This window comes from Gallinula chloropus (assembly GCF_964237585.1).
Source record: "Gallinula chloropus genome assembly, chromosome: 21".
In the NCBI taxonomy this organism is placed as follows: Eukaryota; Metazoa; Chordata; class Aves; order Gruiformes; family Rallidae; genus Gallinula; species Gallinula chloropus.
Genome location: NC_140106.1, coordinates 9,282,780 through 9,299,093, shown reverse-complemented (window position 1 = coordinate 9,299,093; position 16,314 = coordinate 9,282,780). Strand labels below are relative to the sequence as shown.

The following is a 16,314-nucleotide window of genomic DNA, read 5'->3' as shown; positions in this document are numbered from 1 at the left end:
TGTGCATGTGGAATCTCTATGAAGAAGCCTGCACCTCCACCAGAAGACATTCAGAAGAGCACAAATGAAAAAAGATTGAAACCCACTCATCTAACAGACCTTTATAGTCTTATTACTGGTGCTGGAGTACAGTAAAAATGTATTTCATGAGTAATCTCACCACAGTGGAATTAAAAAACCCCCAAACTGTTCTAAACTGACTGTACACATACATCCCCTCAGCAAACAAAGCTACATCAACAAGTTTGCACTACAGCTGAAGAGCTATGTGCTGCTCTATGGATTTAAGGGTAACTGATGCTAAATGGGCAGTATACCTGGCTGTGGTGCTGCTTACAGTATTTAAGTGCTTTTAAAGCAAACCACAGGCTAGTTGAAAGCCATAAATTAACGAGTTTGTTCCAGTAATTACTTTTTTGTTGTGGGAGAGCAGCACCATCCTCCTTTTTACAGCCACAATGAGGGTTGCTAATGGGGCATCTGAGTGGCAGCTGTTTCTTTTGAATTGTCAGTAACCAGTTCTGACCAAGGACTTTTGTTTTATGAACTGAAGGTTCAGAAAACATCAAGGAGATCCGAGAAGCTGAGAGGCAGGACATGCAATGTGATGAAGAACAAGATCTCATGAGAGGCAATTTATTATTTCTCTTTGTTACAGAAAGCTGAGGGCATTCCAATTAATTTCTCTGGGATTTCTGGAAGTGACCCTGCTGCATAGGGTCAATCACAGATATCAATTCCAGTAGGAAAGCTGAATCACAAGGATACCCCGTGATCAAGGCCATTGCTAGTAAGAGAGCTAAAAGCATGCACATTTTCATAAGACTTGGGAATGTTTGAGGCTGGTTTGACTGATTAATTCATGCCTAACCCCAGGCTACAAGTTACAAGACAAGGTGAGCAGCTTGTTGCATCATGAGCTAGTGTTACCTGACACTCACTGACCCACTAACTGTATCAAACTTTCAACAGCAGACCACCAAACATACCATTAGTGTCATCAGACTCCTCCTCATCTTTGGACTTCCTCTTAGAAGAGGGTCTATGCCTGAGTGTGTCCGGTGGGGCTAAGTGCCGAAAGTATCCACTGGGCATCAGTTCATTCTCCTCCTCTTCATCATCCTCCTCTTCCTCTTCTTCCTCCTCCTCAATCTCAAACGTAGGCTCTAACCGAGGCATTGGTCGTTCAGAGTCTGAGTCCTCAAAGGGTTCATCCAGCACTTCTGTGGTCTCTGAGATAGTTTCAGTGACAACACTGCTGTTGTGGTGCTTACGCTTGCGGACTCGCCTCTTCCGATGAAGGATTGGTTTCTGAAAGTGGAAGGTGGGAGAAGACATTTTTTAGCACATGCAGCAGAAAGAAACCACTGATAAACAGAAAACACCAGCACCAGAGTTCAACAGTTTAAACAGGACCAGAGGGGTCCCTTCTGGAATCTAAACTTCACTAGAAATAGTGACCAGCACCTGCCTGCAGTTCAACAGATGCCAAATACAATGCAAGATGATCAGCTTTTCCATGAAGACTGTCAGACTGACATTTGCACAACAGTAAGAGCCATTGAAACAGCTGAAATTAACAGCTCATCCCCAACAGCTGAGAGTTCAGAGACACCACAACACAGATGTGAATGGAGCAGAGAAACAGGAGGGGAATCAGCTTGTTCAAGGGGCAGAGACTGGCAGGACAAAGGGGATGGATGGAAGCCAAAGGAAGGAAGGTTTAAATTAGATATTAGGGGGGAAGTTCTTTGCAGAGAGAGTGGTGAGGGGCTGGAACAGGCTGCCCAGAGAGGGGCTGGCTGCCCCATCCCTGGGGGTGTTCAAGGCCAGGTTGGATGGGGCCCTGGGCAACCTTGTGTAGCTCCAGGCCTGGAGGTTGGTGTCCCTGCCTGTGGCAGGGGGGTTGGAGCTCTATGACCCTTGGGGTCCCTTCCAACCCAGACCAGGCTGTGATTCTATGATTCTATGGTTACCTGTATGTTTACTACACACCTCATGGATTGTACAATCCTTCAGAGAGCACCAACACAAAGAGATGGCAGGACAGAGTCAAGAGACCACGTGAACTAAGGCACACACCTTTCGTTTTAACGTTGGCTTGGTGAGGACAGGCGGAGAGCTTGATCGAGGGCTCACAGGCTCATCATCTTCCTCTTCGCTGCTCTCACTGAAACACCTCAGAAGTGCCCTCTCGCTGTCGCTGTAGCGGCGGGGTAACCTGTCACAGTCCTCAGGGAACCTACACTTGAGCTGCTCCGGGTTCTTTTTCATCTGCCCTCTCCACCTTTCCACCCCTTCGCTGTATCGCCGCCGGGGAACGGCGGGTTTTTCCCCTTTGCCATGTTGCCCTTGGGCAACGGCAGATTTATCCTCCTCCTCAGCGTACCGACCTCTCTGGGTGGGGGATTTCTCCTCACATTCACCACACCTGCCTTGCAAAGCCGCTGACTTCTCCTCGCAGTCGCTGCAGCGGCCTCGCGAGGCGGCCGATTTCTCCTCGCACTCGCTGCAGCGCCCGCTGGGAACGGTGGGTTTGTCCTCAGTGGGTAAAATTGGCTCCTGGTCACAAAAAGGTTCCCGGAGTTTCTTGCCCTTGCGGGTCCAGCGGCCCCTCCGCGACGGCTGGTTGTTGGCAGGAAGACTATCGAGGGGAAAAATGTGCTTGTTTGGCCGTGCAGAATTGGCTGGAGCAACAATGTCTGGCTTTTTTTCACTCTCTGTTGGTGAGTAAGGCTCTTGCTCTTTCTTCTCCCATGATACAGATTTTACCATCTGATTTAAATAAGAACAAAGAGGTTTTCACACTTCCTATCTGAGCAGGCACATCTATCCCACAGTCAAGTCCACAAAAGCTTTTGAGCAGGAAGCCAGAAAAGTTTAACAATGACTCTGAGAACAAGGAGAGAATTGACCTTTACCAGAGTCAAACTCTGCTAGCTGCTACTCCTTTCCTCCCAGCTGATAATGCAATTATATCATTATATGATAATCTCATTTAACTTCCCAACAAGTGACTTCAAGCAGGAGCCATTCAGTGGCCTCCTGGAATGCCAGCATCATCTTGCTACCTTCAAACACAGTGTTTGTGTCATTTTCAAGAAAGAAACAAACTCTAGGCTGCCCAGAGAGGGGGTGGGTGCCCCATCCCTGGGGGTGTTCAAGGCCAGGGTGGATGGGGCCCTGGGCAACCTTGTGTAGCTCCAGGCCTGGAGGTTGGTGTCCCTGCCTGTGGCAGGGGGTTGGAGCTCTGTGATCCTCGGGGTCCTTTCCAACCCAGACCAGGCTGGGATTCTGTGATTCTAAACTCAAAGCTATTTTTCCATTAAAAGGCACAGTGAGTTTAACATGAATCCAGTGAACACACATAATTTTGTCTCTTAGTATCCCAATCAGTGCTCAACACCTGATGTGAGAGTACAACCCTTCCAAGACAGCAGCCTGGTTATCAGGAACTTTCACTGCTCTGTGGGCTGTAATTCTAAGGTTAGTAGTGGTTTTACAAAAGCACCCAGGAAGAATCTTGGGTAAAAAATGTTAAGTTTTTATTAATTCACTTCCATTTATGCGATTTCTATCTTACAGAAATGCTGGTTCCTGGTGGCAGCTTGGATAGGTAATTTTCTTCCTAGCAGCTGTTCTAGTGCTGTGGTTTGGACTATTCCATACATTATGCTGTGCATAAACTTTTTGTAGATTCTTTTATTCTTATTATGTTTATTCTCTACCTTTCCTGTCCTATTAAAACTGTCTTATCTTGACCCATGAGTCTTAACCCTGTTGCAGTGGGGGGCAGTAGGAAGTGAGCAAACAGCTGTGTGGTTGCTTTAGCAGCCTGCAGGGTTAAACCACAACAACTGGGTCCTGCAAACCTAAATCCATTTCAGTGATGCGATGAAAGACAAGGCTGCTTGAGAGCCTGAGGCAGGGGGTTTGTTTGGGGGGGGGGGGGGTATTATCTTTGAACAATGCATACTGAAAAAAATCATGAAGGCAGAAAGAACATTTTTCCATTTATTTGAGATATCTTTAGCCTTTCTCTAGGCTACACCTCGATGTCTTCCTCATTTTTAGCTTCTAATCTGGAACTAAAGAGACAAACTGATGGTGGCTGCATTGCTTTTTATGATTATGCCCAATGCCTGAGCTTGGCTTGTGAAATCCTGTTAGCAATGGCAGCAAAAAGCACAGAGCTCAAACTGTACGCGACACAGAAGTAAAAGAATCACTCTTACACTGGTCTCTTGATCCTTTTCCTTCTGCTGCTGCTGCTGCTCTTCATTTTCCCCATCCTCTGTCTCCTCCTCTTCATCTTCAGAGACAACAGAGTTGGAAACTATAACAGGTGTCCAACGCAGACATTCTGCATCCACATCTATAGGCCGGACATTGGTTCTCAGCTTTGCCATGTGCTCCTGGATAAGCTTCTCCCGACGAATGATCACAAATCTAAAGAGTAATAACACTCTGATCAACAACAGGCTGCACACTGTACACACTGTCATGTGAAACACAGCAGAGGAAAAACTGGTGTACTCTCTCAATTGGTGTTGCCAGGAATAACTTCAGAGGACAGAAAGGTCATTACAACTGTCCAACTTGCAGGATCACAGGGCTACCAGAGAAAACACCTTAAAACTGAGGAAACATAGTTAGATTGTTTCCACCTCTTGTTAGTGTTGAAGCCAGTATCCTTCCATGAATAACACCCAGCTGCAGAGTATTGTTTTCATTAGGTGTTAAATGCACAAGGGGCATGTCACTGGAGAGCAGGCAATGCAAGGTGGAGGGTACAGGACTGCTTGGAAGTGTTCCAGTCCCACTACCAGAGTGGGTTTTGTTCAGAGGGCTGGGAGTGATACCACTGATTCAAGTACACTGTGAAATGAGGATATACAACTGTTCCCAAACAAGTTCCAAGTTCACACAAAAGAATACAACACCACTCCCCAAACTGCTGTAATCCCCAATATTTCACCTGACTTGGACATTCAGCTGGGCAAGCAGACTACCTCTATTCTACACCTGCCCACCTCCTGTCTCCCAGTGACCTGTCCCAGTGCTCAAGCATCTCAGGTTAATCCAGAGAATCTACAGCCTCTCTGAGGCACAGACCAAAAGGGGGAAATGACTGCCTACTCAGTGACTGGGAAGAGGAACAGATTTTCCCTGTAGAGAAGGCAAGTTGCTGTTCTTTTGCTGGTTTGTGAGTTTGTTCCACTGATTATGCTGAGGGACCCTGAGAGAACACAGCCAAGGGAGCAGCTTGCTTTCCCTCACAAACTACTCACAACTTCCACAGCTGCAGAGCTACACAGCTGGAAATCTGTGGCACCAACCAGTACTTGCACTGCACACGTGATTCACAAATCTCTACAGCCAGTATTTGGACACTTAAACTTTAAAAATTAAACTTATTCGATGTGGCTTGTCTCTAAACACTATTAAATGTCACTCAAATACCTCTGTAGTTATCTGGAAACAAAGCAAGATTCCTCTACTCACTGATCACTACGGAAGTCGAGCATTCGTAGGTGATGCAGAGTGGAAGTGATATCTTGAGGGCAGATTCCAGTCAGCTTACTCAGTTTCTTGATGCTTAATTGCTTGTCACGTTGATGATAAAGGCACTCCAGTATTACACTTTTCCAATAAGCCATGTATGAGAGGCGCCCCAAGTCTGACAGGGGCTTCTCTGGCGATCCCGCTTGACCCTCACGCTTTGAAAGCAAATAGCCTGAAGATGCAAAAGAATTGGTTATATTTTTTAATTGGCATTTGTTGCTCCTGTTTCCACTCTAACTTCTACAAAGGCATTTTTACAGAAAGTAGCTGAATGCTGCCTGAAAGCTTTGGGCACTTAAACCTTAAAAAAAAAATCACACTTAGTAGATGTGACTTGTCTCTAAACACTATTAAATTTGAAATAGCTCTGAAGTTATTTGGAAATAAAGCAAGATTCCTGTACTCACTGATCACTATGGAAGTCGAGTTATAATTTTGAAGGACTGTTGAGGGTTTGGATGACTTCTTTTATTTGCTTAAACCTCTGTTGTTACATGATTTGAGCCTGAGGTTTGGAAATGCCACTGCCAGTAGGTAGTGGCCATGGGCAATGCCACAAGGTGGCAGCAGTTGCCTTCCTAGAACTATGCTAAGCCTGACACACACAATCTGCTGCTTCTCTTCCAATAGCAGCTCTGAAGATGACCAAGGGAAAACCTATTTTAGCCATTTCAAAACTAATACAGCACAAAAGTTATTGAAAATTCTCTACTGTCAAGCTTCAGGGCCATACTGCAGAGCATCAAGCTCCATCTGCAGAGACTTAACTACAACTATGAGATGCTGTACAGGCTCAGTGAAGACCATGATGTATCCTGCCCAGTATGACAAAGGTGGGAGGGGGGAACCATCTGACAAAGGTGTCTCCTCACTGCAGCTCTAATACAGTCTGTACCTGTTGATTTCTCAAGATACATTATTGAGTTCCTTCAGGAGAACAACAACTTATCTACACAAGGATATTTACCAGCAAAACTATTCTAATGATACCAGTATGCTTTTGTCCTCTAGACATTACCTCCATAATTAGCATGTCCACAGGGAGGGCTGTATTAGATTCCACTCAGCATAACAGGAGAGATACAGTTACAGCAGCAAGTGTCCCTGTGAACTTGCTGAGATCCATGTATGAATCTGAGAATCATTTGAGTATTCAGAGCCTACATACGTCTGGTTTCATCACCCTCAAAGCTAAATTACAATGTGATTATGACTGTGTTTTCCTTAAGAAATTCATTTAATCAAACTGCTGAAGGTTTCAGTGCAGTTTTAGGATTCACTTTCTGTAGGAAGAACTACAGATGCAAGGTAGGCTTCTGATAAAAACACTATACTGACACATGCCTATGGTTTCCACCATACATTGCTAACACAGAAAACATGAGAATTAGGGGGATAATGATCATTTTGTCTTTAGAATTGAAGTCTTCCAACAGCAAGAGTAAACTGTGAAGCTCAGTTGATTCTCTGAGTTTCAGAATCCTTTGTCCTGAGGTATTTTTTTAATTATTATTTTGAAAACCATCCTCTTTCACAGTTAAGCTTTTCTTTAAAATACAAAGAGACAAAGACTAAAACAAAAAGTGAAGAAAAAGTTCCTTACTGAAGTCAATTAGGAACCTGCCATAGCCCTTACGCTGGTATTGTGGAAGAATCATTATACAGGAAACATTGTACTTCTGTTGGCAGTGTTTTTCCTGTTGGAAAAAAAGCAGCAAATTTAAAAAAATAAAGACAAGTGAGAAGTAGAAGTTGTTCTGTGCAAGTCTCTGATTACTTCTACAGCAAAAACTGAGCAACAAAGTTTCTTAGAAAGCCAGAAAGTGTAGCTGGTGGCCTCTCTAACATAAATAACCCGTGGCTACAACGGATGTCTGTACCTGTATTACATAATGCAAGGGCATGAATTACAACAATTTAAAGACTTTGAAGCAGTATTTCTCAGCATAGCAAATGCAGTGTCAAGTCTGAAGCACTCAAATACTTGCCTTGGAAAAGTAGCCAACAAGGTGACAGCCCTTGACATCATTCTGTGTCAGCACGTAGAAAAGAAATGGCTCCACATCGTAATAGAGTGTCTTATGGTCCAGGAAGAGTTTGGCTAACAAGCACAAATTCTGGCAGTAGATCGTGCTGACATTGCCATCAACCTTAGAGAAAGGAGGAAAAGCTTTGTCACTCCATCTGCTGTCATGCAGGGCCATGCTTCATCTGGACCTCTGTATGTTTCAAAGGTCTTAACATGAGAGGAAGACTTCTCCATCACAGGTCGCAGCTCAAAGGACTTACAAACTTCCACAGCATGAAGACCATGGCCAAGTACACTTCTTAGTTTAAGAGAGAACTTAAAATTTACTCCCTAAAGTGCAAAAGAATTTTTACAAAGTGAGCCTTCTCAGGTGTTTTATGGATAAATCATCCAGACATGAGGTCAGCTCCCACTGGTTGACCAGATTTCTTCACTCTCCGCAACTGAACGCTTCAAGAATTAGGATCTAATTTATGGAAAACATCTTATAACTGGGTGCTAAAACCCCTATTTTATAGAAAAAAGCAACTGCCTGAGTTTTCTAACTTACCTCAAAGACCGAAATATTGTTTTTTCTGTAAATTTCATTGGCTGGAGGATGAAACCAGCCACATTTTTTCATGTGCTGCTGGAGAATAGTTCTGCTTTTCATGTACTTTAGACAGAATTCACAAAGGTACAACTTGGGTAGCCTGTAAGCAAAGAGAAAGAAAGATCAGAGACCAAAAGATATTTATACTTTTGTAGAAAATTCCTCACTCCTGCAGACAGAGAACTTGGGGAAAACAAAACCAGTGTATAGTAGCCTTGTGTATGTGCTAATCTGGTCAAAACCACCTTACTGTACTTAAAAGTCATGGTACTTTCTTGCTCTGTAATGAATGCATGTTAGAAAGTACTTAATGCCATGCATACTTTTACATTATTAAGTTAAGTCAGAAGAAATACACACACTGAATTCAAATCCTAGGAAAAAAAAATAGGAAAAGAGTTCTGCACTAGTGGCAGTAGGATGGATTAGATAAATAATCCCTATCCTCTCCCTTCCCTCCTCCTAACAAACCACTGTGTGTAGCCCTGAGCAATGGGTCACACCACCAGCTACCTGTTTGCTTTAAAAGCATTTTACATACTACACTGACAAAACAAGTTGAATCCAAGCATCCCAACACTGGTGGTTTAACTTCATTTAAAGACTATAGCTTGTGCAGGGATGCTATTTACAATGACTTTAGCATGGCTCAGGCCATACCATGTGCTCTTACTAAATGGTAGACTAAAGAATTGTATATTAATTTTCCTCTCTCCAGCTACTGCCCTTAGAAGTTATTCCTGTTTCTGAATCAAGTTGGAGTTTGGAGAGTTTGCAGTTCAGTTTGCAAAATTCTTAAGAGAACATCAAAACAATACATGTATCACAGCAGAACAATCTTTCAGATACCAAAATATGTAACATTAAACTTTTATTCCTTAGTGGTGAACTACATACAGCATCAAAAGAATCCATCAAAGTAATTTGTGTGAAGTCTTTATTTACGTCTCTCTTTCAGCTCCCACAGACATACAGCTGTTTCCAACATCCTATTCCCTAAATATATATATTAATTGTTATGATGAGTGCTGCAGTTGATCCAGTTGAGGAAAGGGATGCCTTCCAGCAGGACCCTGACAGGCTGGAAAAATGGGCCCATGCAAACCTCATGAAGTTCAACAAGCCAAGTGCACCTGGTAACCCTGGTATCGATGCAGAGTGCAGGACAAAAGGACTCAGAGCAGCCCCACAGAGAAGAGCTTGGGGTACTGATGGATAAAAAAACTCTGCATGAGCTGGCAACGTGCATGGCCACAGAAATGGTCAAAGGGCTGAAACACTTCTGTGAGGAAAGGCTGAGAGTGTTGAGGTTGTTCAGCCTGGAGAAGGAAAAGCCCCAAGGAGACTTTATTATGCCCTTTCACTATATAAAGGGGACTCAGGACCTGTAGCAACGGGACAAGAGGCACTGATTTTAAAGAGGGTAGATTTGGACTGGACAGAAGGAAGATGCTTTTTACTATAAGGGTGATCAGGAACTGGAACAGGTTGTCTGGAGAAACTGTGGATCCCCATCATTAGAAGTGTTCAAGGTCAGGCTGGACAGGGTTACAAGCAACCTGATCTAGGATGTCCCAGCCTGCAGCAGGGGGGTCAGACTAACTAGTCTTTAAAGGTCCATTGCAACTCAGATCCTTCTATGTCACATATGAAGAACCAATGTACCCAGAGTCAGAAACTCTCATCATTTCCATACTTAACAACAGCCCCAGTACCAGATCACTGAGCTGAGGCTGCTCCCTCCTCAGAGCATGGATCATGCTGGTTCTTTAGTAATCCATCTAATGATGTATTCCTGTGGCAGGGTGACTGCTTACAACATACACAGTTGTTGCAGTGAGCTTATCAACTTTTCAACTCAGCCTAAAAAGACCTTAAGACATCTATTAACTCCCAGCAAAGCATTGGGATAACGTGTACTTTGTTTCTGTCCTACGTTCAGAGAGAATCTTCATTGAGGTTTCTGTGCCTGCTGCAGTACACCCCTCCCATAAAACTGAAGCAGAACAACAGAGAAGCATTTTCAGTCATACCTTGAGTATTCCTGTGGGTATGGGGAGGAGTACCAGGTCTGGATTTCATACTTGCCAAATTCAATGACAGAAGGACATCGGACTTGTGGATCAGGAGGCCCAGTCACCCCTACTTTCTATGCAAGGGAAAAAAACAGAAGTTTTTATGAATTTCCAAGTGAAAGACTTCTAAACTGAAATAAACTGACATGTTCCTATCTACACAGAACTCACAGAGAATTAGGAAGATGCAGATGTTGCTTTCTGACACCAAAACCCAGTACCAGCCACACTAGACTTACTCTTCACTGGGTAAAATAACTGGCTGGCTGGCCCCAGAGAGTTGTGGTGAATGGAGTTAAATCCAGTTGGTGGCTGGTCATGAGTGGTGTTCCCCAGGACTCAGTGCTAGGCCAGTTCTTTTTAATATCTTTATCAATGACCTGGACAAGGGGATCAAGTGCACCCTCAGTAAGTTGTAGGTAACACCCAGTTGGGTGGGAGTGTTGATCTGCTGGAAGGTATGATGGCTCTAGGGAGGGGTCTGGACAGGCTGGATTGATGGGCTGAGGCCCACTGTGTGAGGTTCAACAAGGTTCAGTGCCAGGTCCTGCACTTGGGTCACAACAACCCCAGGCAATGCTACAGGCTTGGCAAAGAGTGGCTGGAGAGCTGCCTGGTGGAAAAGGACCCAGAGATGTTGGCCAACAGCCAGCTGAATGCAAGCCAGGTGGCCAAGAAGTCCAACAGCATCCTGGCTTGTGTCAGCAATGGTGTGACCAGCAGCTGGAGGGAAGTGTTTGTCCCCCTGTACTCATCACTGGTGAGGCTGCACTCAAGCACTGTGTTTGGTTTTGGGATCCTCACTAAATTGAGGTGCTGGAGCCTGAGAAAGGCAACAAAGTTGCTGAAGTTTTTGTTGTTTGGTTGGGGTGGGGGTTTGGGGGCTTGTTTAAAATTTCTTTTACAAGTTTGGTACTTACTGTCAGACACTGAAAATTGAACTTTACCTGCAGTGCTTGTTCCTGAATATCTCTAAACAACTCCATGTCTTTTTCAGTTAAGACATCCTGGCTTCCAAAAAACCGTTCCTCATTTTCCTGTTTTCCATCCCAGCCATCCTGATTGTCTGTAAATGAGGGAAAATGGTCTTCACCATCATTTAACAAAGTACTTGCTTTTTAGTGAAGTGACAAACTTCATCTGGCTGTATTCAGACACTGGGCCAAGTTTTTTTGATGGGATTTTCTATTCAGATTTGGCACCACAAAGAACCAGTTCAGGATTTGCAGCAGGAAGTACTATCATGTATTTAACCAGGTCCAAAACTCACCATTTGGACATTCATAATATCACACAGGCATTTCTAACAAGACAGCTTTGGATAAATGGCTTTATCACTATGCCAGTTTCTCAAACAGGGATCACAGTTATTGAAATGCTGTTACATGATGCAAGCAAAACCAGGATTCATCACCCAAGAAACATCCCTTCCAGAAAATACAGCAAACAAACCCACACAACACTTCACCTCCAACACATTAAGAAGCATTACTGTTCTTCCAGCACCAGCCAGGCTAGTACAGATAACTATTCTAAAACTGTAAATCTTGTGAGAGTGTATATATATGTGTGTGTGTGTGTGTAGATATATATAATTCAAGCTATGAAACTATTCAACAAGGCAATAAAGATCTGAATACAGAGATTAATTCAAGGTCCAACCATAGATTAATGTTTTAAGCTGGAAAAGGAAAGCAGAACTGCAATCAAAAGAAGGGATGCTCTCCAGCAAGAAGGTGCCAGACTGCACAAAGCAGGCTCCTCTATGCCTGAGACAATTAAGAAACATTTGCATGCAAGCCTATACCATAGATTGGAAACTCAAGGGTCTGTCAGACTGGCTTTAACCATCTGTTTCCCTTTTAATACTCCTACCTTATTTTTTTATTTTCATTACCCACTCCTTACATCCCTTATTTCAAACATGATGATATCTGGCACATTTCCTAGGGTGAACTGTAAGCCCTCACTGCCAAAGGGCATTTTACCTCACAGTGATCATTTAATCCTTCATCACACTTTGCCATCATATATAAAGAGGCAAAGGTCTCTAGGATCTCTTCCTTTTCCCAAATGGCTTTCTACATCACTGCAAAGATCACTGCATTCGAGCATTAGTTTCCAGCTCAAAGTTTCCAGCCTCTAACAATTCCAGCCACTTTGACATCTCAACCTTTCAACATTTTCTCATGTACAGGATACTTACATTGGCAGGGTGAAAAATCTTTACCTGTGGGCCATTCTGAAGTGCTAGATTTCCTGGTACCCTTTTTCCTGCTCCTATACTGCTGAGAATAGTCTACGACTTCCCCTCGAGCTTTTCGTCCATCAGGGGAGGGAGTGAAGAATTTAGTAAGGCCATCAATAAGCCCTTTGGTTTTCTTGTTAAACTTCAAGGTGTTGCTGCCATCTCTGCAGAAGTCCAAGACATCTGCCTGATCCAGGTATCCTCCTTCTGATGATGCTGACTGGCCAGACAGAGTGATCTTACGCTTCCGACCCCGACCGGGGCCAGTTCGAACTTTGCTGAAAGGGCCTTTTGATCTAAAGGATGAGAAGGGGAAAAACATGGTCAGAAGATCTGGTAAGGTGGTTTGTTTTGGGTTGCAAAGTGGACTACCATCTTTCCTGCTTACCAATCACACAGCAGCTAAACATGAACTGAAGAATTTACTAATAAAGTACTCCAGAGGCTATGTTCCCTAGCCAGGATCCTAATCATCTCAGCACAAGTACCTGTGCTATTTTTCTTCACACTGAACATTACCTGCAATTAACTTGAGCATAAACAATAGATTTTCACCAAATTTAATATATTAAATTTTAAAATCAGTAGCCACAATGAAGACATTGCACAGAAAGTTTCAAATTTGTGCAGTCATTAAATATTTACACTTGTAATTCATCAAAGTTTTCATACCAATAGGAAATTGTGATGAGAACAACAAGGTTCATGAATACAGGACACACACATTAACTAAGAACCTGTACTGGCTGGAGAGCTGTCAGGCAGAGAAAGAGCTGAGGGTGTTGGGTGACTGCAGGCTGAACATGAGCCAGCAGTGTGCCCAGGTGGCCAAGAAGGCCAATGGCATCCTGGCTTGTATCAGAAACAGTGTGGCCAGTAGGTCTGGGGAGGGGATTGTGCCCCTGGACTGGGCACTGGTGAGGCTGCACCTTGAGTGCTGGGTCCAGTTCTGGGCTCCTCACCATCAGAAGGACATTGAGGTCCTGGAACGAGTCCAGAGAAGGGCAACCAGGCTGGGGAAGGGGCTGGAGGGCAAATCCTCTGAGGAGCAGCTGAGGGAGCTGGGGGTGTTCAGCCTGGAGAAGTTCTCTCTTGAGCTGTACTGGGACTTACGTGGTGTTTTGATTCTTTAACCTGTTTTTGGGGCGTCCTATGGGGTTGGCGTAGCGCCGTTTTATCTGTGCTGCCTTCTTATGGAGAAGTTTTCTTCCTTTCTTCCGTGGCCGACATATCTGACATATCCACATACCTGGAAGAGACAAACCCCCATCACTGAATGCAAGGGACATCCATACAGGATAAAAAGGAGGGAATAGTACCAAAGGCCCTAGTTACCACATATACATGTAAGCAAAACTATGTGTATGTTCCAGCAATCTAAACTCAAGTCCAGTTCATTTGCCCTCCCCACCAGCTATGCTTCCCAGAACCACACAGCAAGCCTCTTTAATTCATAACACATCACCAGAAAGCCATAAAAATTAACACAGTTCACTATCCCACATTCTACTTACAACTACACAATTTCTGTCTATCTTCTAAAGAGAAATTAAATCTTCTGCTAGCTACCAAGGAAGAATCTTCCATGGATAATCTGCTTTCTGATGGAAGAAAAAGAAGTTTGGTTGTACTCCAGGATTCTCTACTGTTCAAATGGGTATGACTTCAAAACCTTAGAAGCCCAACTCTTTCTTTTGTACAAGGCTATTCATCCAAAGAGCAGCTGATGATTTTAATCTGCAAGGATCATTTCAAACTTTAGAGATTTTTTTCAAAGCCTTTCACAGACAGGAAGCAGGAGACAGTGGATAATCCAGATGTGAAGCTCTGACCCTTCTCTAGTTTCTAATACCTGAAAAGCAACTCTGTAAAGAACAACCTAAATGTACTTAAAAGAGGAACAAATACCTGGTAGCACTTTCCAGCCATTGATCTCTTCCTACACTATCTTAAATTACCCTTTTCATCACAAAGTCCTCACCTTTTGGCATCCTGGTAAGAGGGGGGTCACAGCATTCCATGTGAAAGCCACGGTCACACGAGTCACAAAACAGCATGTTATCCTGTTGAAGACAGATAAAAGTTACTTTCTCTTTAGCTGTACAGCAGCATTAAGCCCTCTGTTAATCTGTCACCATCTGAGAGTACACTCACAACAGAAATACCATGGTATTTCACAGGTCTCAGAGACCACCACAGCCTCCAAAAAAAAAAAGTGCAAGTATTTGACTCTAGAATGATTTTATTTTGCAGTTTAACAGAACATCCACAAGAATGACATCTTCATTCAGCCCATATTCTGCCATACTCACAGCATTTTTGCCCTGATCTCGACAGGAACTGCAGGTTTTGCACTCAATACACTGCCACCTCAAGGCTTTCACTCGAACTGTCAACTCTGGAGAGAACTTCAAACAGGACGGATGACCTAGAGAAGAAAAGAGATGATACCACTAAAAACACTGCAGTGCTGTTAATGCTGCCAGATAGCTCACACAGAGATTTCTTTATCAATTACATACTTCCACACAGAATTTTGGTTATCCAGACACTCCTATTTCCAGCTGCTTTTAATCTTATCTCCTCATAACACAAAAGCAATACCCCTCCACAGCATGCAGCAGGCCCACATACAGAAGAACACCAAGATGATTTTTCATAACTGAATTGAGAAACGTGATAAAATTAGTCATTATTATGTTTTTAAACCTCTGGGAGTCAAATGAACTGTTAAGTTAACATAACTCTCTCCCCTCTGGGAACATGGGATTCAGCTGAATTAGCTGCATTATACACCACAGATACATACTCCCCATAGATATAGGTCTGCAGCTGTCACTACACCAAGCTCTCTGGCTCAAGGAAATGCTCACATACCACTGTTGCCACAGTCAGCACAAGAGATGAGCTCTTCTGGCTTCTTCTCCCGATTTTGCTCTTTTGTACCAAGGCAGAAGCTGCAGATTGGAATTGGTTCAGCAACCGGCTGTAACACAGACAGTAAAGGCACTGAGTGTATCAAGGGAGCAAACTGTAATACACAAAATCACTGTAATATGTGTTATATTGATGTCTGTGTGTGTCATATGCACCACATCTCCCAGATTTTAGTTGGTTCTCACTGTACAATACTACATCAACTGTAACCTGAACAGAACTCCAAAGGCAGGAGCCAATCAAAGGAAAAGAGAAGAGAATTCCAGGGCAGGGGGGGTAGGGGGTGAAGGGAGCAAACAAGCTGGGAAAGAGTCCTATGACTTCAGAAAAGGATGCAAAGTTAGAGTTGGTGCCTTAAACTGTCAACAGATGAATGAACTACAAGGTGATGCAGTGGTGGAAAAATGGCTCAGATGACCCCAGAACACAGTAGCCTTAGAAATTCCCATCACAGTACCTCTTTCTGCACAAAGCATCTGCAATACATTATCTGGAATAAATCATGTCCTAGAACAGCTGCACAACTATAAAGATGGTTATGAGAAACAAAAATAAAATTACCTTGTAAGAAATGATGTGAGTGTATTCTTTAACATGCAGAAGCAAAAAAAAGGTTTGCTCTGTCTGAAAAAGCTCAGGGGGTGAAAAGAAAGGTGGAGGTGAGGTACAACACTACCAAAATAACAAGGATATTTTAGCCAGCCAACAATACATTTGGCCTGGAAGAAGAGGGGAGTTTGTAAAGTGAAGGACTGATGCTCTACAGCAGCTCCTGTAACTGACTGTGTGAAGACAGGACTTGACCAGGTCTTATCTCCAGTAACATTAAGTGCTGGCTTTCATAATCTAGAAAATTCTTTCTAATCCA

General features: G+C 43.5%; 1 protein-coding gene across 1 annotated transcript in view; it reads right to left on the bottom strand.

Annotated features, from left to right (window-relative positions):
• The window catches only part of KAT6A (lysine acetyltransferase 6A), a 41,555-nt gene that overhangs the window by 6,476 nt on the left and 18,765 nt on the right, over window positions 1–16,314 (bottom strand). Inside the window, exons 2-15 of the mRNA XM_084273781.1 lie at window positions 15,387–15,495; window positions 14,822–14,937; window positions 14,491–14,572; window positions 13,623–13,758; window positions 12,492–12,805; window positions 11,209–11,327; window positions 10,220–10,335; window positions 8,145–8,286; window positions 7,554–7,715; window positions 7,169–7,262; window positions 5,506–5,737; window positions 4,236–4,449; window positions 2,083–2,775; window positions 990–1,311 (exon numbers count right to left, since the gene is read on the bottom strand). Coding sequence (XP_084129907.1) covers window positions 990–1,311; window positions 2,083–2,775; window positions 4,236–4,449; window positions 5,506–5,737; window positions 7,169–7,262; window positions 7,554–7,715; window positions 8,145–8,286; window positions 10,220–10,335; window positions 11,209–11,327; window positions 12,492–12,805; window positions 13,623–13,758; window positions 14,491–14,572; window positions 14,822–14,937; window positions 15,387–15,495 — 2,851 coding nt within the window. The remainder of the gene's footprint in view (window positions 1–989; window positions 1,312–2,082; window positions 2,776–4,235; window positions 4,450–5,505; window positions 5,738–7,168; window positions 7,263–7,553; window positions 7,716–8,144; window positions 8,287–10,219; window positions 10,336–11,208; window positions 11,328–12,491; window positions 12,806–13,622; window positions 13,759–14,490; window positions 14,573–14,821; window positions 14,938–15,386; window positions 15,496–16,314) is intronic.